Source organism: Quercus robur, chromosome 4 (assembly GCF_932294415.1).
Source record: "Quercus robur chromosome 4, dhQueRobu3.1, whole genome shotgun sequence".
NCBI lineage: Eukaryota > Viridiplantae > Streptophyta > Magnoliopsida > Fagales > Fagaceae > Quercus > Quercus robur.
The window spans coordinates 18,051,978-18,072,605 of NC_065537.1; the positions used below are offsets into that span (position 1 = coordinate 18,051,978).

General features: G+C 33.8%; 2 protein-coding genes and 3 non-coding genes across 5 annotated transcripts; 2 read left to right on the forward strand and 3 right to left on the reverse strand.

The window, feature by feature from the left end:
• Positions 1 to 1,263: 1,263 nt before the first annotated feature.
• LOC126720727 (putative methylesterase 11, chloroplastic) lies at positions 1,264 to 12,175 on the forward strand. Its single transcript, XM_050423496.1, has 6 exons — positions 1,264 to 1,386; positions 2,617 to 2,916; positions 8,110 to 8,346; positions 8,971 to 9,114; positions 9,731 to 9,862; positions 9,980 to 12,175. The coding sequence occupies exons 1-6, from the start codon at positions 1,351 to 1,353 to the stop codon at positions 10,262 to 10,264; spliced, it is 1,134 nt and encodes a 377-aa protein (XP_050279453.1). The 5' UTR covers positions 1,264 to 1,350; the 3' UTR covers positions 10,265 to 12,175.
• Positions 12,176 to 12,945: 770 nt separating this feature from the next.
• LOC126720725 (putative methylesterase 11, chloroplastic) lies at positions 12,946 to 17,847 on the forward strand. Its single transcript, XM_050423493.1, has 5 exons — positions 12,946 to 13,325; positions 15,349 to 15,585; positions 16,230 to 16,373; positions 16,991 to 17,122; positions 17,241 to 17,847. Exons 1-5 carry the CDS (start codon positions 12,990 to 12,992, stop codon positions 17,523 to 17,525), a joined length of 1,134 nt encoding a protein of 377 aa, XP_050279450.1. The 5' UTR covers positions 12,946 to 12,989; the 3' UTR covers positions 17,526 to 17,847.
• Positions 17,848 to 19,862: 2,015 nt separating this feature from the next.
• On the reverse strand, positions 19,863 to 19,950 carry LOC126724645 (small nucleolar RNA Z196/R39/R59 family). The gene has a single exon (XR_007655082.1). It is a non-coding gene; the product is annotated as a small nucleolar RNA Z196/R39/R59 family (small nucleolar RNA).
• Positions 19,951 to 20,010: 60 nt separating this feature from the next.
• LOC126724644 (small nucleolar RNA Z195/SNORD33/SNORD32 family) lies at positions 20,011 to 20,095 on the reverse strand. Its single transcript, XR_007655081.1, has one exon. It is a non-coding gene; the product is annotated as a small nucleolar RNA Z195/SNORD33/SNORD32 family (small nucleolar RNA).
• A 62-nt stretch (positions 20,096 to 20,157) lies between these two features.
• Positions 20,158 to 20,246, reverse strand: LOC126724610 (small nucleolar RNA U31b). The gene has a single exon (XR_007655053.1). It is a non-coding gene; the product is annotated as a small nucleolar RNA U31b (small nucleolar RNA).
• Between the last annotated feature and the right edge of the window lie 382 nt (positions 20,247 to 20,628).

Sequence of the window (20,628 nt, forward strand, 5' to 3'; positions counted from 1 at the left end):
CACCACCACATCAAACAGAACCCAGCCACCACCAAAACCCGGCTACCAACGAAACCCAGCCACCAAACAGACCCAGCAAGCACCGAAACCCACCACCAAATGGATCCAGCAAACACCGAAAAAAACCCACCACCAAAGCCGGCCACCGATTTGAACTCCACAACCAAAATCCACCACTAAATGGATCAAAGCCGGCCACCGATTCAACTCCACAATCGAAACCCACCACTGAAACGCCACCACTAAAACCCAGCAAACACCGAAAAAAACCCACCACCAAAGCTGGCCACCGATTCAACTCCACAACCGAAACCCACCACTGAAACGCCACCACTAAAACCCAGCAAACACCGAAAAAGCCCCACCACCAAAGCCAGCCACCGATTCAACTCCACAATTGAAACCCACCACCAAAACACCACCACTAAAACCCAGCAAACACCGAAAAAAACCCACCACCAAAGCCGGCCACCGATTCAACTCCACAACCGAAACCCACCATCGAAACGCCACCGCTAAAATCCAGCAATCACCGATTCGATCCAACCAAAACTTAGTCAGATGAGAAGAGATAGATGAGCAAAACATGCTGTGAATAGAGAAAGAGGAATGGGAGACATAGAAGAGAGATATAAAGGGAGAGATGGAGAACTGTGAATAGAGAAAGAGGAATGGGAAACATCTCCTGGAATGTTCTTCATCTTCTTCCAAAAAAAAGGAAAAAAATTTAATTAGAAATTTTTATATTTTTTTTATATGACTTGACTTTTTTCAAAAATTAAATTGCTGACGTGGCATTTTTTAATATTATTTTTATCTGACGTGGCTTTTTTTAATATTATTTTAATAGACACGTCAGCATTTACTGTTGGACCGTTTGCTACGTAGGATATTTCTGTTAAATGAGTAACGGCAGGGACCAAAACGGAAGCGTTTTTCAAGATAGGGACTAAAAGCAGTAAAAATAAAATTTAGGGACTAAAATGGGAATCGCCTGAAAATGTAGGGACTAAAATGTGCTTTTCACCATTAATTTTCTCTAGTGTACTGTATTGATCAATGCTAATATACACACCACCTTGTACTTATGTATTAGAAGTTTCCTAGTTAGGTTCATCAAAAAAAAAAAAAAGAAGGAAGTGTCCTATTTAGGAGGAAACTTGGAGCTCACACGTAGACATTAAAATAGGGGTAATCTAAGTTGGGAGCTCACACGTATAAGCATAAAATTCTTCTAGCACACACAAAATTAAATAGCCTTAGCTAGGATTTCCAAAGTCCAAACCCCTAGCATAGACTTTCCATTCAAATAAGTATGAGCCTAGCTTTCTAACTTTGCATGCATAGCAAATGGGAAACTCATGGGCATGTTTCAGTCCCAAGGGGGTAACCTTAGACATGGCAAAACGGGCGGGTCGGGTCGGGTTCGGGTCGGGTCAATCGGGTCACGGGTCAAACGGGTCACGGGTCAAAAACGGGTCATTTTAAGCGGGTTGAAATCGGGTTCGGGTCAATCGGGTTGCGGGTCGGGTCGGGTTGGGTCGGGTTGACCCGTATTTTTCAAATGAAATTTTTTATTTTTTATTTTTATTATTATTTTTTTTTTTTATAAAGAAAACAATATGTATTTGTCATTTGGATAGTTATGCAACGTATTACTTGATGTAAAATGCATTATTTTGCATTCACTACTTATATCAAGAATAAACTCAGTTAAACTTATTAATATTTATTCAATAATTTTAAAATTATACAAATCCTAACATTGCTATCTAAAACAAAACAACACAAAGAGAAGTAAAACAAATATACAAGTTTTATTTTTACACAATATCAACATCCCAAAAAAAATATTACAAATGACTTATTGGATAACTCATTTAATAAAGAATAAAAACATATAAGAAAGTTACAATTTTAAAAATTAATTTTATAATCTATTATCAATTGTGGTTGACACTCTATTTCAATTTGAGATATACATTAAAGTTTGATTGCTTAATTATTTATACCTAGTCTTTTTTATGAAGATCATATCATTGTTAAGCAGCACACACTCTAGGAAATATCATAATTTATTTTGAAAAGCCGTTTATTTTGAACATAAATTGTTAAAAAATAGATCTAAGCATTCATAATTTATGCTAATTTGATACTTTGGCTTTACTATTTTCACACTCGTGAATGTGTCTCACACATATCTACAATTTTAAATCTGTTTTTAACTTTACTGTAACCAGATTATCTTGGCATGTACTTTGCTATTTGATATCTAAAAATCTTTACTCATTACAGAATGCTCAACCATTTATTTTTCAATTAATTTGCATGCAGTTATGTAAATGTATCAATTGTTTCCTTAAAACTTACAATAAACAATTAAACCAATGTTGTCTTAATTTCACTATTTTTTTAACCAAAAAAAAAAAGTTTTAAAAAAATGGTTCGGGTTCGGGTCGGGTCGCGGGTCGGGTCGGGTTGACCCGCACAAAACACGGGTCGGGTCACGGGTCAACCCGTTTTTGCTTCGGGTCAAAAAAATCGGGTTCGGGTCGGGTATTTTTCGGGTCGGGTCGGGTCGGGTCAGAAAATTCTGACCCGTTTTGCCATGTCTAGGTAACCTTCACAAAAAAACCCTCAAAACGTTTACTAAACTCTTCTTCAACCAAAAGGACTAAGAAAAAGAATGAGAAGCTTGAGTTTGATGATGCTCTCATTCACCAACAGGGTCTTGCTGCAGCTTTCCTCTTCCACCAGCATCAGCTGAACGGTTCTCTACCCGTTAACCTTAACAGGTCCACTTCTGTGGTGTACCCATCTACAGCTGCTCCTAAAAAGCTTCCAAAGAGTTCAAGTTCTAGGCAGAGGTCACGTACTGATCATTCTCTCATTCAGCCTCTTCAGCTTGTTAACAAGGTTTGACTTTTGTTTCTTTTTGGTTTTTAGTGATTCTTGAGTTCATTTGCCGGAGAATGTGTTTATAATGCTTGTTTTGAACTATTCAAAGTTGATTCATGACTGGAAAGTTGAGGATCTTATGGTTTTTGGATACTTTTTTACTAAATTGTGTCATAGTTTTATACTTTTTTTACTAAAAAACATAAGTATTCCCATGTGAAAACTGATTTCGTATAGTCTAGATTTTCATCAATATAGTTTTATTTCTTCTTCTTCTTTATTTTTTTTAAAATTTTTTTAATTTTAGTAAAGCTAGTAGATAATAATTGATAAACCACCACCTAGCTATTACGAATTGGTAAATGTAAGTATTTAAATATTTTTTTTCTTGGCGAAAATACACTTTTGGTCCCTATATTTTGAGTCAATTCTCATTTTGGTTCCTAAATTGATTGTGTGCCTACACTTTTGGTCCCCATTGATGTTTCCGATCCTCATTTTGGGTTGGACATGTGTATGAAGGTGGATCAGAAGAACAAGAACGAGTGAAGAACCATTGAATGGAAACCAAAACCGAATAAATACTTGTTTGCAATTTGCTTATCGAGCCAAATGTCCAATGATTTGATTTGCTTGGAGAAGCTCATGTTCTTTGTTGCTTTGCTTAACCAGGTTTTGGTCATTCCCAGCTCCAAATTCGATTACCAATACGATAGGGTATTGGATTTTGATATAATTTTAATTCCTTAATTTTTACTTTATGTGTTTGTTTGCCAAGAATATTTATGGGTTTGAAGGCTAAGGTAGGGGTGTCCACGGGTTGATCTGGGTTGGGTTTGTGCCCAACTTGGACATGACCTAAAAGACTCGGGTGGGAGAAATCATAACCCGCAACTGACCTGTGTGGAGCTTCGGATCAGCCGGATCGGGTCTTGTTGGTTTCAGGTGCATATCAGTCAGTTTCGGGTTTACTACAAGGGGTCAAAATCTGGTCAAATTTTTGTAGAAATCTTGCTGGATCTCGACAGATCTGGCCAGAATTATCGAGACCTGGCCAATATTCCTCCATATCCTTCGATATTTGGCGAAGATCTCGCTATATTGCTCAAGATCTAGCCAAGATCTCATCATATCAGTGGAGTTTTGAGTTTAGGCTTACCAGTTTTCAGTCGAAACACGAGATTTGCGACTGGAAGAGAGAAAGGCAGCAAGCGGGTTGAGTTCTTTGGTTTCTCAGATAGTCAAACCGAGACTTAAACCGATGGTATTGGGTCTTTGCACCACCAACTCGCAACCGACCGAATCATCGCTCAGATCGAGTGGTTATCAGGTCAAAGAGCGTTAGTCCAGTCGAATTCTTCGAGTCCAAGCGAGTGCTGGACGGCCCTAGGCTAAGGTTTGCTTTGCTGGAGCTTGGTTTGGTTGTTGGCTTTATGGGTTTGGTTGCTTTGCTAGAGATATGGGTTTGGGGTTTGGTTATTTGTTGGAGATTGATTATGGGGAAGAATACTAGGGTAGAACACAAAGAACATGAACATGTTCTTCTAAAAAAATAATGAAAGGAATTAAAAAAATAATAAAAAAAGAAAGAAAGAAAGAAAGACATTTAATTTATTTATTTTGTTTTGATGTATTTGGTTATAAAGAGAGTACAAGAAAGACAAAGAAAATGATAAGAAAATAAGGATTAAATTGCTGAAAATATGAATCAAATTTTGGGGAAGAACCTAAAGAAAATTAATTTGTTCTTCCCAAAAAAAAATTGGAATAAAAAAATCGTTTTAATGAAAAGAAAGTAAAATTTATTTTTTATTTATTTTTTAATTAAAATTAAAATTAAATTGAGGAATTAAAATTTTTTTTGTCTTAATTTTTTTAATTTAAATACTGATGTGGCATTTAAAAAATGCCAAATAACTTTTTTAATAATATTTTAATGTTCACGTCAGTGTTATGTTAGCAAGCAGGACACTCCGTTTGCCATGCAGGACTTTTCTGTTAGTGGGTTGACAGTAGGGACCAAAACGGAAACAATTTTCTAATTTTAGGGACTAAGGTAAGTGCAAAATCAATTTAGGAACTAAAATGAGAATTGACCCAAAATGAAAAGACCAAAAGTGTATTTTCGCCTTTTTTCTAATATGCTAATACTTATATGGAATTTTTTAGGTATAGTTTATTAGGTTTCTCATTAAAACATATAGTTGCTTCAAATTTAATTTTCCTTAGAGAAGATAACATTGTTTATGATTATTTGATTAATACAACAACATGCTTGAAATGAATTGAGGAACTCAGGAACCTAATATACTACATGGACTTAAAGAGTTGATCTAAATTTTTTTCATTTTAAACTTTTTATGACATGAGATAGAGTGTAAATGGTCATTTAACCATTATTCTAGTAGGATAAGACTTCTATCCAGTGCTCTGTGCTTTAGATGAAATATTGGCTGACATGTGGGCTTTTTAGGACAAATGTCGTGCCCATTTTACGCCTAGGTACATGGAGCATTGGACGCAAGCCAAACCCATCCCAGCAAAGGATAGGGATTTGAGTTTTCTTTTTTTTTTGGTTGTATTTTTCCACACTCAATAATCTTTGAATGAGTTGGTCAATCTGTGCAATCGCACATGAACCAGTTCAAAGAGTGACCTTTGTAAAATATATTGGAAAGATTCTGTTTTAGCCATAAATAAAGATATCTTATTTTAAAGGATTAATATACACTATAATATTAGTTGCTAACCCATGCGATGCACGGAAAAACTATTGAAAATAAGATTTTAAAAAGAATATTTTATTAATTTCTCTTTTTTAAGTGTGTGTGTTTAACAATTAACAGTTAGTTTGATTCTCAATTTTTTTTTTTAAAAAAAAAAGAATATTTAATAATTTTAGTTTATATTGAATATTTATTTATGGTAGTTTAAAAGATTATTTCAAATCTTCATTTCATTTTATTTTAGTTGGAATAACTTATATAATTACATATAGGAGGTCACCATGTACACTTTTCAACAGGTAGGGTTGGCTCTAGGCATAGGCCAATTAGGCCATTGCCTAGGGCCCCACTACTAGAGAAAGGCCCCAAATTTGGGGGGCAAAATTCGTATAAACATACACAATAATAATTATTATCATCTTACAATGAAATTATTATATCTTTTCAAGAACAAAAAGGAAAACAAAGACCAAACGTTCTATATAGCAGATTTGAAACCTATCACCAAAAAATAGAATTAAACCTATTGGAAATTCATTAATTAGTATCAATGCAAGTAGCTAAAAGGCTCATATTAATAACAAAAAAAACAAATAACCCATCTGAAATATAGAATCAAAATTAAATCAAGATGATTAAATATCGAAACTTCCTTCCACTGAGGCGAAACATTCAACCATAGCAACCCAAAACACCAAAAGTAAATCACCCACATGAACAATTGAAGTGGAGAAAGAGAGCAATATATAGAAAATAATAACAGATTAAGTACGTTTTCAATTGATAGCGAATCGGAGCATGGGGTTGTTATATTAGAGGCTTTGGTTTTATAGTATATATAGGCAATGTTTGGATCCACGTTTAACCACGTTTGCGTCTGCGTTTGTTATAAATTGCTGTGTTTCTGTTTTTTTTTTTTTTTTTTTTTTTTTTTTTTTTTTTTTTCACACGTTCTGTTTTGGAGTATTGCGGTTACTGTTCACGGACCCACAAATTACACTTTTTATCAACTTTTTCATTAAAAATGGGTCCCACGGTACTATTCACACATTTAAAAATTATTTTGCTACAGTGTTTTCAGTTTTCAGTTTTCAGTTTCAGCAAAATAAGTTCTATCCAAACACACCCATAGATTGGATTACATTACATTTTTATGAGGGTTTAAGCAAAGAGTTCTCATTTGTCATAGGACAAAACATTGCATCATGGGCTTGTTAGATTTCAACTCGAACCATCAAATTCAGTGGGTTTGGTCAAACATCAAACGTTCACAAAAGATTTTCATAAATGATGGCTGGAAATATCCATGGATTCCATTGTTGTGGTCTAACTTGTAGGTAGAAGAGTCGCAACTAGTTAGTGACCTCAACAATTCGAAGACTCAAAATGGAAATGTCAAGTCCAATATCTTTGTTGTGCTTTTGCCTTAAGTTGCATGACCTTCATGCCACATTGAAGGAAGCTACCTTCTTCTGACTCTAGCCATACGAGACAAGTCTACTTATATTACCACTCTTGCCCATGGAAGGGCAATCCAAAGGCCGAGATTAATCTAAGCAACACATATTCAATAGGTTTAGGGGCACAGAATTGTTCACAATTGTTGTATCAATATATAATAAAAGTGGTGTCAATGGTGAATCCATGTGAAAGTAATGTTACTTTCTTTTGTCCTAATTTACCACCATAGGAAAATTGTGAAAAAAAAAAAAAAAAAAAAAAAAGGTTGTGTCCCTAATCAAGTGTTCTACCAAATATCAGACATTTTTTTACCATGCATACTGCAGACAGAAGAAAAATAAATAAATAAATAATAAAAATAAAATTATTTGCCGAGATTAGTTGAGCAGCATCAATCCAAGAAGAGTAAAATTGATCTTGGAGCAATTCTTGGTCTGTCAGTTAAATTTACTACTTTCCAATGATGCTCTAGTGGAATGCAAGTTGGATGTAGCTGTAATTTTTTCCTGGCAACGTTTCTTTGTTGCTTAGTTATTACTTTTTACCATCAAAGAATTACCTTTTCAGCAATTTGAATGCTTTTGACATCAAAAATGAATCCGTTTACTACAATATATATAAAGACTAATCTTTGGATTACAACCAAATGAGACTAAGAGACAGTACTTAGAAAGTATGCAATTGAATGTTGTATTCAAGTGTGTACTGAATATGGAGTAGAGTTAATGGGACAAGTTAGGCATTGTGGTGTGGATGCATTTTGCTTGAGTTTGTGGAAAATTGATATTATCTATTTCTTATAATTGCCTATCATACATGCGTTAATTATTACTATCATTGGTTTCTTAACTCAAAATGCTGTTCAAATACTTGCATACAATCACTTAGATCTTGTATATTTTCTTACAGTGCTGATCATTAGGAGATGGAAAGAATGATGGTTATATATATGTCATCCAATAAAAGTATATTCTTCCAATTATATATCATCCAACATCTTATTCTGTTAATTTCCATTCCTTAGGATCTAAATATTGATGGCATGGAAACCTCACATTTTGTTCTTGTTCACGGAGGTGGCTTTGGTGCTTGGTGTTGGTATAAAACAACCTCATTATTGGAAGAAAGTGGATATAGAGTTGATGCAGTTGACTTAGCAGGTTCTGGAATTCATACATTTGATACAAACAGCATTACGAGTCTTGCACAATACGTAAAGCCACTTACTGATATCCTAGAGAAACTTGGAGATGGAGAAAAGGTTTTTTGCTCTCTCTTTGAATCTATGTTAGAATAGTAATGTGAAATTACAGTGAACTATTATTTTTTGGCAATCATATATGCTTATAAGGTATTAAAAAAAATTCCAATGCCTTTGATTAGTTGGTCTTGGCTGGTTTGTTATTCTCAATTGCAATTTACAAGGATAAGACCCTCATATAGTTGTTGTCTTATACAGAGATAGCTAATACAGAAAGGGATGATTAAACAATAATCATTTTTAGTATTCTCACTTTCTTGCACTTTAATTTAGTATAACTATATTTTATTTAATTCTCTGTCAATAATTTCATATATATATATATATATATTTATATTCAGGTGGACAAATATTCTGGTAAAATTCACTTACCTCTATAAAAATAAGAAACTAACAAGCTTTATGGGGGAAATAATTGAAACTAAATTCAGCATTGACATATGTTGATCCCTAATAAGCTTTGTGGGAGAAATGATTGAAACTAAATTCAGCATTGGCATAAATTTATCCACAATATGTCAATTTTAACATCTTTATGCCATTTTTATCCATATCAGTAGTAGTAATGTTGGTAAATTTTTCCATTTAGACGTACTAGAGCTAAAATTTTTCTTTTAAATGCAGGTGATTTTGGCAGGACATGATTTTGGTGGTGCTTGTATTTCATATGTAATGGAGTTGTTTCCATCTAAAATCTCAAAAGCAATTTTTATAGCTGCAGCAATGTTGAGTAGTGGGCAGAGTTCCCTTGATATGTTTTCCCAACAGGTTGTTCTTCACTCTATAATTTCTTGGACTCAAAAAGTGGGAAAAAAAAGAGAGAATAATATTGAACTCATGCACCTTTGGTTTCATTCATAAATCATAACTGTAACAAGGAAACCTCATTTTATTTTCCAAGTGACTTCAAGGTTTACCTTTTTCCTATGTAGTGAGATATATGCCTCCTTAATCTGTAAAATGATCCTCTTCATTTGAAATGGATCCATTTCATAGTTTAGATTAAACATTAAAAATTTAAAGATGTATCTAGTGTCACACCATTTAAAATTTAAAATTACATGGCACTCTATACACCATTAGATCCAAGAAATAAAATCTTAAAGGTAGAATGTACTTCCTCCATTTCCAGTGAAATGGAGAGGATATACTTAACTTTAATTCTTTTAGATCGGAATATACTTGATTTTGATGAATTACATTCTTGAACATATTGTTTGTTATGATTAGTTTCAATCCTTGACATCTTGTTATATCAAATTTGCTGCATAGGATTTAATTTGGGATGAAGGAAGCTCTAAAGTCCAATGTTCCAAATATTATTTCTAGCATGAGATTTATGTAATTCGCTGGTTTCTTAAACTGATAATCTATGCTATTACAGACAGGTTCAAATGATCTGATGCAACAAGCTCAGAAATTTTTGTACACAAATGGGAAAGATCAGCCCCCAACTGCTATAGATCTTGACAAAGAATTGGTGAAAGACTTCTTGTTCAATCAAAGTCCTGCTAAGGTATCTTTATACATTGTCATAACCGCTTGAATTAAACATTCTTGGACCAGTTCTAGTTTAAGAGTGTGATATCAATACAATGCTGAAGATTAAGCTTTTATTTTCCTTGATGTCCAGGATGTTGCATTGTCATTAGTTTCGATGAGGCCAATACCTTTTGGGCCAGTTATAGAGAAACTCTCACTTTCTGATGTGAATTATGGTTCTGTCCGGCGATTCTTTATTGGAACTCATAAAGATTGTGCCATACCAGTTGCTCTACAAGAGAACATGATAAATACAAATCCCCCAGAACAGGTTTTTTGGCTAAAAGGTTCTGATTATGCACCTTTCTTCTCAAGGCCTCAGTCCCTGCACAAAATTCTAGTAGAGATATCACAAATTCCACCAAAGCAGGTCTGAATCCTATTGCACCAAAGCCTGGTGTGGTAAATATCTAGCACTGTGTGACCTGCATATACTAACTCTAATGCATTAAAGTAACAAAAATTATGATTAAACAAACAACCAAATTATTACACCACATAATAACTAATTTCTAATTTACTCTATAGTCTAAATTCTTCATCCCCTTAATTTTGTATTACATCATTAATTTAATAAAAACCTCTCTATGTCATCGCAATATTACTTAATGTTATTACTTTAAAATATTTTGAATATTCTATATAATTTTCTCACATACGAGCTTACAGCATTATCAGTGCATTGTGAGGGCCCATTACAAGTTTAATTAGTAGATGAGAATGAAAAATAACATTAAAGTATATATTTATATGTAACTTAGATTGTAACATGTTAGGTTCTAAATATTTAGAAATAAATGTTTAGGTTCTAATTTTATGTATGTGGGCAAACCGAGTATTAAAACATGTCTAGTTTTAGATTTTTAAGTCTTAGAACAGTATTAGACATTGCTCAAGATGGTTCAAGTCAAAATTCAAGAATAGTCAAGTTGCAAAAAGAAAAATTTAGAATCTGCAAGGCTTGACCGATCGAACATTGATTTCTACAGAATTAAAACCAAGCCCGAAAGCTCGCGAAACATTTAGAATTTGTGTCCAACACTACTAAGGTATAAAAGGAAAACCTTAAATTACGTTTTAGAAGCCCTAAGTAGACTCTTTAGTTACTCCTCTAAGATTTGTGAGGTTTTGTAACCTTCAAACTTAACAAACATCTACCGAAAAAGAAGATCTGTATACAAGAACCAGTGGATATAAGTTGTTGCACACAAGATCAACTACTGCTGATGATCTAAAGCTTTGAGTGTGATCTCAGAGTCACAAACGGGGGTGTTTGTGTGCAACAAATTCATATAAAAGAGTCCATGTATTCAAAATTGCGTGTGGTCACATGAGTAAGTACTACAAGAGGTAGCTTAAGATTTAGGGAAAAATCTGTTGTAAAACTTCCATTCTATATAGTGAAATTGTTGCCTAGATAGTTTAGATTAAATCCTCCTCAAATTTTTTATCTTGAAACTGGACGGTTTCATTGATTTTCCTGGATCATCATATCGAGCATCTTCTTTACTTTTCCGCACCTTAGTGATATGATTGTTTGTATTTAACTTAGATCTGAATAATAAACTTAAGTAACAACTTGGTTAATTAATTATGTTAAACAATCTGAGAGTACAGGGGTTTAAATAATCCAACATAGCATATGCATCTTCTCTCCACTATCTATGTAACAAAGTTAGTTATGTAGGTACAGCTCTTAATTGAATTCAAACTAACAAATGGTTGTACCGTGTATTCAATTTAATTGTCTCATAGTGTACTGTATTGACCAATGCTAATATACATGACACCACCTTGTACTTAAGTATTAGAGTTTGTAAGTGTCCTATTTAGGAGCCAAATGGCCAAATACCACTGTTGGCCGAAATATGTAGCGATCTACTACTATTTTGGAACTAATTGGCAATCTAACATTTTTTTGGAACTCGAGTTTGGCACATTACTTGAATTCCAGGAACTTGAGTTCCATTAAAAATTTCCACTGTGGCAGTGGCTAAGCTGGACTTTTTTAAATTAAAAATGTCACCTCGAACTCAAGCTTGTGGAGCTCGAGTTCCTTCTAGACTTGTACTCAACTGATGAAGTGCTTGATATGAGCAGAATTCTAACAAATTCCTTGCATAAGTCAGACGTTCCTTGGCGCTCTCTGGTAGCTCTGTGTTGAATCGATGCTGTAGTTCTTCAGTGGCAAGAGTCTCAAATCTCAATCATTGTCTAAACCAAAATTTTCGAGCTCAAAAAATCATAAAGTCTGAGCAACTTAAAAAAAATAAAAATAAAAAAAAAAAAAAAAAAAACCCTCAAAATTTGCTTGGGATGGTATTGTTTTCAATTTCTCTCTGCTTAGATTTGCTCTATTGAAATCGCCGATTGAACTCTGTACACGATCTCTAAGATTGGGTTTTTTGGGTTTAGTTCAAAGAGATCAAACCAAGTTGAGGAGAGAGGAAGTGGGGGGAAAGAAGAAGAGAAGCCACCGCAGGTGGTGGTAGTGGCACGCAGCGACAAGAGAATCATTGGCCATAGAGGTCCGAATGGGTTGCTAAATTGTTGAGGTTCTTCAGATCTAGAATTGAGTTGTTGAGTTTTTTTTGTTCATGTTCTTCTTCTAGGTTCATTCCATGTCTATTTTTCTGGGTTCATGTTTTTCTATTAAGTTCAATGAATCTTACATGGTATGCCAATTTTATAAACTTGAGTAACACATTGCAAGGAACTCAAGTTTCATAAACCTGAGTTCCATGTGACATTTTTTAATTAAAATAATCCATGTCAGCGGCATTTTTTATGGAACTTAGGTTTCTTGAGTTCCATGTCAAATTTAAATTTTACAAACTCAAGTTTCAAAAATGTGATAAATTGTTGAATATTTCTCAAACAGTGGTAAAATAGTAATAATTTTGGCAAACATTGGTATTTGGCCATTTTGGCCCTATTTAGGAGGAAACTTGGAGCTCACACGTAGACACTAAAATAGGGGTAATACTAAATTGGAAGTTCACACGTATAAGCATAAAATTCTTCTAGCGCACACAAAATGAAATAGCCTTAGCTATTTAATATGAGCCTCGTTTTCTAACTTACATGCATTGGCATAGCAAATGGGAAACTCATGGGCATGTTTCACTCCCAAGGGGGTAACCTTCACAAAAAAACCCTCAAAACGTTTACCAAACTCTTCTTCAACTAAAAGGACTAAGAAAAAGGATGAGGAGCTTGAGTTTGATGATGCTCTCATTCACCAACAGGCTCTTTCCGCAGCTTTCCTCTTCCACCAGCATCAGCTGAACGGTTCTCTACCCGTTAACCTTAACAGGTCCACTTCTGTGGTGTACCCATCTACAGCTGCTCCTAAAAAGCTTCCAAAGAGTTCAAGTTCTAGGCAGAGGTCACGTACTGATCATTCTCTCATTCAGCCTCTTCAGCTTGTTAACAAGGTTTGACTTTGTTTCTTTTTTGTTTTTAGTGATTCTTGAGTTCATTTGCTGGAGAATATGTGTTTATAATGCTTGTTTTGAGTTATTCAAAGTTGATTCATGACTGGAACAATGAGAATTCTATGGTTTTTGGATGATTAATTGTGTCACAGTTTTATACTTCTTTTACTAAAAAACATAAGTATTCCCAAGTGAAAACTGATTTCGTATAGTCTAGATTTTCATCAATATAGTTTTATTTCTTCTTGTTCTTCTTCCTTCTCCTTTTTGTGAATTGAACTATTATCAAAATTTTTTTAATTATTATTATTTTTTTAGTTTTTACAATTAAATGTAAAGCTAGTTGATGATAATTGATAAACCACCACCTAGCTATTATGAACTGGTAAATGTAAGTATTTAACTATTTTTTCTAATATATATATGCTAATACTTATATAGAGTTTCTTACCGTAGAGTATATAAGTTTCTCCTTTTTTTTTTTTTTTTTTTTTTGGATGAATATATAAGTTTCTCTTTAAAACATATAGTTGCTTTCAATTTAATTTTCCTTGGAGAAGATAACATTGTTTATGATTATTTGATTAATACAACAACATACTTAAAATGAATTGAGAAACCTAATGTACTGCATTGACTTAAAGAGTCGAATCTTAATTTTATCATTTTTAACTTTTTATGACATGAGATAGAGTGTAAATGGTCATTTTACCATTATTCTAGTAGGATAAGACTTATATCCCATGCTCTGGATGAAATATCAGGCTGACATGTGGTATTTTTAAAATATCTGTTGTGCCTATTTTGCATCTAGGTACATAGAACATTGGAAGCAAGCCAAACCTATTCCGACAAAGAATAGGAATTTGAGTTTTTTTTTTTTTTTTTTTTTTTTTTTTTTTTTTGTTGTATTTTTCCACACTCAAAAGTCTTTGAATGAGTTGGCCAATCTGTACAATAGCACACGGACCAGTTCAAAGACCGACCTCTTGGTTTTTGTAAAATATATTGGAAAGATATCTTATTCTAAAGGATTAATATATACTATAATATTAGATTACATCACGTTTTTATGAGGGTTTAAGCAAAGAGTTCTCATTTGTCATAGGACAAAACATTGCGTCACGGGCTTGTTAGATTTCAACTCGAACCATAAAATTCAGTGGGTTTGGTCAAACATCAAACGTTCACAAAAGTTTTTCATAAATGATGGCTGGAAACATCCATGGATTCCATTGTTGTGGCCTAACTTGTATGTTGAAGAGTCGCAACTAGTTAGTGACCTCGACAATTCGAAGACCCAAGAGGGGAAATGTCATGTCCAATATCTTTGTTATGCTTTAGCCTTAAGTTACGTGACCTTCTTGCCACATTGAAGGAAGCTACTTTCTTCTAACTCTGGCCATATGGACAAGTCTACCTATATTACGGATTGAGATCTGATGCAATTCACCCCCTCTTTCTCACAAATTTTTTTTTACTAATTTTACTTTTTTTACCTTCACTTCTTTACTTTTTTATATTTTTTATTAAGTTGTAATTTTTTCCTGGCAACATTTTTTTGTTGCATACCTATTACTTTTTACCATCAAAGAATTACCTTTTCAGCAATTTGAATGCTTTTGACATCAAAAATGAATCCGTAATGAGACTAAAAGACAGTACTTAGAAAGTATGCAATTGGAATGTAGGCTTCAAGTAAGGACTGAATATGGAGTAGGGTTAATGGGACAAGTTAGGCAGTTTGGTGTGGATGCATTTTGCTTGAGTTTGTGGAAATTTGATATTATCTATTTCTTATAATTGCCTATCATACAGGCGTTAATTATAACTATCATTGGTTTCTTAACTCAAAATGCTGTTCAAGTACTAGCATACAATCACTTTGATTTTGTATTTTTTTACAGCACTGTTCATTAGGAGATGGAAAGAATGATGGTTTATATATATGTCATCCAATAAAAGTATATTCTTCCAATTATATATATCACCCAACATCATTTGGTTAATTTCCATTCCTTAGGATCAAAATATTGATGGCCTGGAAACCATACGTTTTGTTCTTGTTCACGGAGGTGGCTTTGGTGCTTGGTGTTGGTATAAAACAATCACACTATTGGAAGAAAGTGGATATAGAGTTGATGCAGTTGACTTAGCAGGTTCTGGAATTCATACATTTGATACAAACAGCATTACGAGCCTTGCACAGTACGTAAAGCCACTTACTGATATCCTAGAGAAACTTGGAGATGGAGAAAAGGTTTTCTGCTCTCTCTCTCTCTCTTTGAATCTATGTTAGAATAATAATGTGAAATTACAGTGCACTATTATTTTTTGACATTCATATATGCTTATAAGGTATATAAACAAATTTTTAAAGAATGGCCGATGCCTTTGATTAGTTGGTCTTGGTTAGTTGGTTTGTTATTCTTAATTGCAATTTACGAGGATAAGACCCTCTTATTGTTGTTATCTTATACTGAGATAACCAATACAGAAAGGGATGATTAAGCAATAATCATTTTTGGTATTCTCACTTTCTTGCACTTTAATTTAGTATAAATATATTTTATTCAATTTTCTATCTATAATTTCATATATATATATATATATATATTCAGGTGGACAAAATATTCTGGTAAAATTCACCTGCCTCTATGAAAATAAGAAACTTTAAAGCTTTATGGGGAAATAATTGAAACTGAATTCAGCATTGACATATGTCGATCCATAATATGCTTTGTGGGAAAAATGATTGAAACTAAATTCCGCATTGGCATTTGTTGATCCACAATATGCCAATTTTAACATCTTTATGCCATTTTTATCCATGTCAGTAGCAGCAATGTTGGTAAATTTTTGCATTTAGATATACTAGAGCTAAAATTTTTCTTTTAACTGCAGGTGATTTTGGTGGGACATGATTTTGGTGGTGCTTGTATTTCATATGTAATGGAGTTGTTTCCATCTAAAATCTCAAAAGCAATTTTTATAGCTGCAGCAATGTTGAGTAGTGGGCAGAGTTTCCTTGATATGTTTTCCCAACAGGTTGTTCTTCACTCTATAATTTCTTGGACTCAAAAAGTAGGAAAGAAAAGAGAGAATAATATTGAACTCTTGCACCTTTGGTTACATTCATAATTCATAACCATAACAAGGGAAACCTCGTTTTATTTTCCAAGTGACTTCAAGGCTTTACCTTTTTCCTATGTAGTGAGATATATGCCTCTCTGTAAAATGATCATCTTCATTTGAAATGGATCAATTTCATAGTTCAAATTAAACATTAAAAATTTAATCATGTATCTAGGGTCACACCACTTAAAATTTTAAATTACATAGCACTCTATACACTATTAGATCCAAGAAATAAAATCTTAAAGGTGGAATGTGCTTCCTCCATTTCCAGTGAAATGGAGAGGATATACTTCAATTCTTTTAGATCTGCATATACTTAGACCCCTCATTTTGATGAATTACACTCTTGAACGTATTGTTTGTTATGATTAGTTTCAATCCTTGACATCTTGTTATATCGGATTTGCTGCATAGGATTTAATTTAGTATGAAGGAAGCTCTGATGTCCAATGTTCCAAATATTATTTTCTAGCATAAGATTTATGTAATTGGCTTATTTCTTAAACTGATTCTCTATGTTATTACAGACAGGTTCAAATGATCTGATGCAGCAAGCTCAGAAATTTCTGTACACAAATGGGAAAGATCAGCCCCCAACTGCTATAGGTCTTGACAAAGAATTGGTGAGAGACTTCTTGTTCAATCAAAGTCCAGCTAAGGTATCTTTTTAACATTGTCATAACCGCTTGAATTAAACATTCTTGGACCAGGTCTAATTTAAGAGTGTGATATCAATACAACGCTGAAGATTAAGTTTTTATTTTCCTTGATGTCCAGGACGTTGCATTGTCATTAGTTTCAATGAGGCCAATACCTTTTGGGCCGGTTATAGAGAAACTTTCACTTTCTGATGCGCATTATGGCTCTATACGGAGATTCTACATTGGAACTCCTGAAGACTGTGCCATACCAGTTGCTCTACAGGAGAACATAATAAATACAAATCCCCCAGAACAGGTTTTTTGGCTCAAAGGTTCTGATCATGCACCTTTCTTCTCAAGGCCTCAGTCCCTAAACAGAATTCTAGTAGAGATATCACAAATTCCACCAAAGCAGGCCTAAATCCTATTGCACCAAAGCCTGGTGTGGTAAATATCTGGCAGTGTGTGACCTGCATATGGTAAGAAGCATGATGAGTATCTGGTTAAAAGTGACCACGAGATATGGCAATGATGTAGTGCATATGCCACTGTTCCCTTTGTGTAGCTGTAAAATATAGATATGGCTATACATTAGGCATCCTCCAATCTTTATAGTACATGTATTGTATGAGCTTGTTAGTTCCAATGAGCATGTATAAATTCTAGTCTTTCAAATCTGTATAACAAAATATGTACAAAAGGAAAATGAAGAAAAGTAGTTGACAATATCTATTTGAAATTTTCATCCTATGTACGAATACTACTAAATAAGTAAATATTAAATGAAGTAAAAATAGATAAATTTAAAACTCTTGAAAGATGAACATTGCAGTAGTATTCACTCTGTACCATGATAGGGCATACTCTTTTACTTCAAAGTAGAACAAATAGCTCTAATTAAAATGGGCCGCACTCCATTTGATAGCTTTAACTTAACCTTGAGCCATATCCTACCAATTTGATGGTGAGGCAAATTCTACAAGTTGCTTGGGGTTGCTGGGGTCTTTTGGTGCATGGTCACATCTCAACCACTAAAAGGTTGGCCTTATTGGAGGAGATTTACGTGAAGGGGATTTCTGAAGTTGACTTGTGTGTGTTTTTAGAGAATCTGCTTGGGATTAGCCAAGTGATTTGAGATGTAGCCTGTAGGCAATCTTGTTAAGTTTGGTTTGCAATTTCTCACATGCTAAATAGCAATTATTAGCAATCAATTTCTATGTGCTTTGTGCACTGCAGGATTTGAGGCTATCCAATTTGTAATGAGGTATGCCAAAAGCTGTTTTAATCAAAGTAATCTCACTACAAAAAGTAGTCATTGATCTATATGAACGAGAAATAGTTGTTTGCTTCTTGATCTTCAAAGAAATAAGTAACGGACCAAGTTATATGCAGTATTCAACGACCGAATGACAATTGTCCCTACGTTTTGCCCAGTCGATATGACAACAATATACAAGTAATTTTGATTGAGGCTGGAAGCTGACATGAAATTCCTTAGCCTATGTCTGCTTGATGCATCATAATACCCGATGTGTGGCATCCTAATGTGGTTTGACCATCAATTGACTTTGTATGTGCACCGCCACATACGCTAAGACTAGCCTAGTAATCTAATGGTTAAGTAAATGAACTAGCTAATTGATCACTTGTCTGAAAAATTCTCTGCAACTGTTTCACCGTCATGGTTATTATCATTAGGTGACAAATGTTGTTCCATTGAAGACTTTTGAGGGCATATCGGCACTGAGATGGGGACATCCCTTAGCAATGGGAGTTAGCAACCTCAAAATCTAAGAAACATTTTGATGTGCCAAGGTCCTTTAAATTTGAAGCAATATTCCAAGAATTTATTGTGTTCCTCAATTTGATCTAAATATTTTCTTGAAATATTTCTCAATTTTGTTAATCAATTTGCGGCCAGTAAGTTTACTGTCATCAATGGCATAAGTTTCAGGGTGTATGGTATCAATGACATTCCATTTTATTCTTGTTCTATATCATTTAAGTGCATTTTGAATACCCCATTACAAGTGTAAATTACACAATATTGAGATCTCCTTCCCCCTAAGCCTAAACAGTATTAGATGGCAGTGAATAAACTGAGAATTAATAAGCCATTGGAATTGGAAATTGGATCAACCAGTTTACTTGTTTCCATCTTGTGTAAATAACCCTAATTCTTTCAGAGTAGAAGTAAAATTTAACTTGCCCATCCAAAACCAATGAACAAAAAGACACACTACTAAGCTTAATCCAAAGAAAAGGGTATAAGTAACCTTGGTCCAGTACATTAGTTTCGATCAGAATTCAACCACTTAGTTGCATTGACCACATAAATAGGGTTAAATAGGAGAGTCAAATTAAAACCAGCTCAATTGGAGAACCTAATGTGCCCATACCTAAGTTTTACACAAAGATAAATAACCTTACCAAGCTTAAACACCCGAATTATGAAGGAAAATTAGTCACAACCAACGCTATGTTTGCTCATTCAAAACAGTAGATCAAATATATATATACATATATCAAAGAGAATTTTAAAGTGCAGATGAAAAAGAAAAAGAAATGTAAGCAGGAATAATGTAACAGCAAGCTTATGAAAGAAAGAAGCAAACTGTGTCGCAGCCTGTTTTAAAACCTCTTAATTTCTGCCCTCTAAACGAAACGCCCAGCCACAATTATTAAATCTAGGCGTCAGATACAAGGGCAAAATTCACATTACAATACAAATCTTGAGAACTAATTTTATCAAAGTAAATGCAATCTCAGCCGAAAGATGGTGATTATTTGTGTACTAATCACTGTAAAATCAGTAATTATCGGAAAATTTTTCATCCTCGATTGCACAATAAACAAAAAAAAAAAAAAAACAAAAAACAAAAAAAAAGAGAAATTGAAAGAGCAAAAAGAGATCAGATGGTAGTGCATGTTGTAGAATCATCAAGTTGTGATATATACAGACTTGTATGGATAACAATCATCACGCCTCCTTTGCATACTTTCTTTACAAAAAAACAAAACAAAAATCAGATTTTTTTTATGGGTTTGTTGAGGAATCAGAAAAAGAGTATGTCAATCACCATGAAGCATCAAATACAGAGATGCTTGTAAGACTGGGGCGACAACTAATATCATCATCTTCCTATTGTTTATGTTCCTACAAAAAAACACACACACACAGACAACAAATAGGAAAAGAACAGCCACAACTCACACTGACGCAATGGAGAGAAACATAGGAGAAGAGCATATTTAAAGGCAAATATTAGGGTTTCAGGTTTGAACTTTCAAGTAAAAGAGACTAACGTGGGGATATGAACTTGTTGGCCCATAAAGTTTGGTGGGCCGATGTAAAAGTTCAATGCTCTCACTAAAAATTTCCCGGCCTGGCCTATACTCAAGTGGTTTTTTTTTTTTAAAATGATGATTTGAGTGTGAAATATATTAGTCTTATAGTTCATATTTATCTAGACCGTTTCCTATATCCCTGGAAAAAAAACCCACCAACTCTATAGGCCTGATTA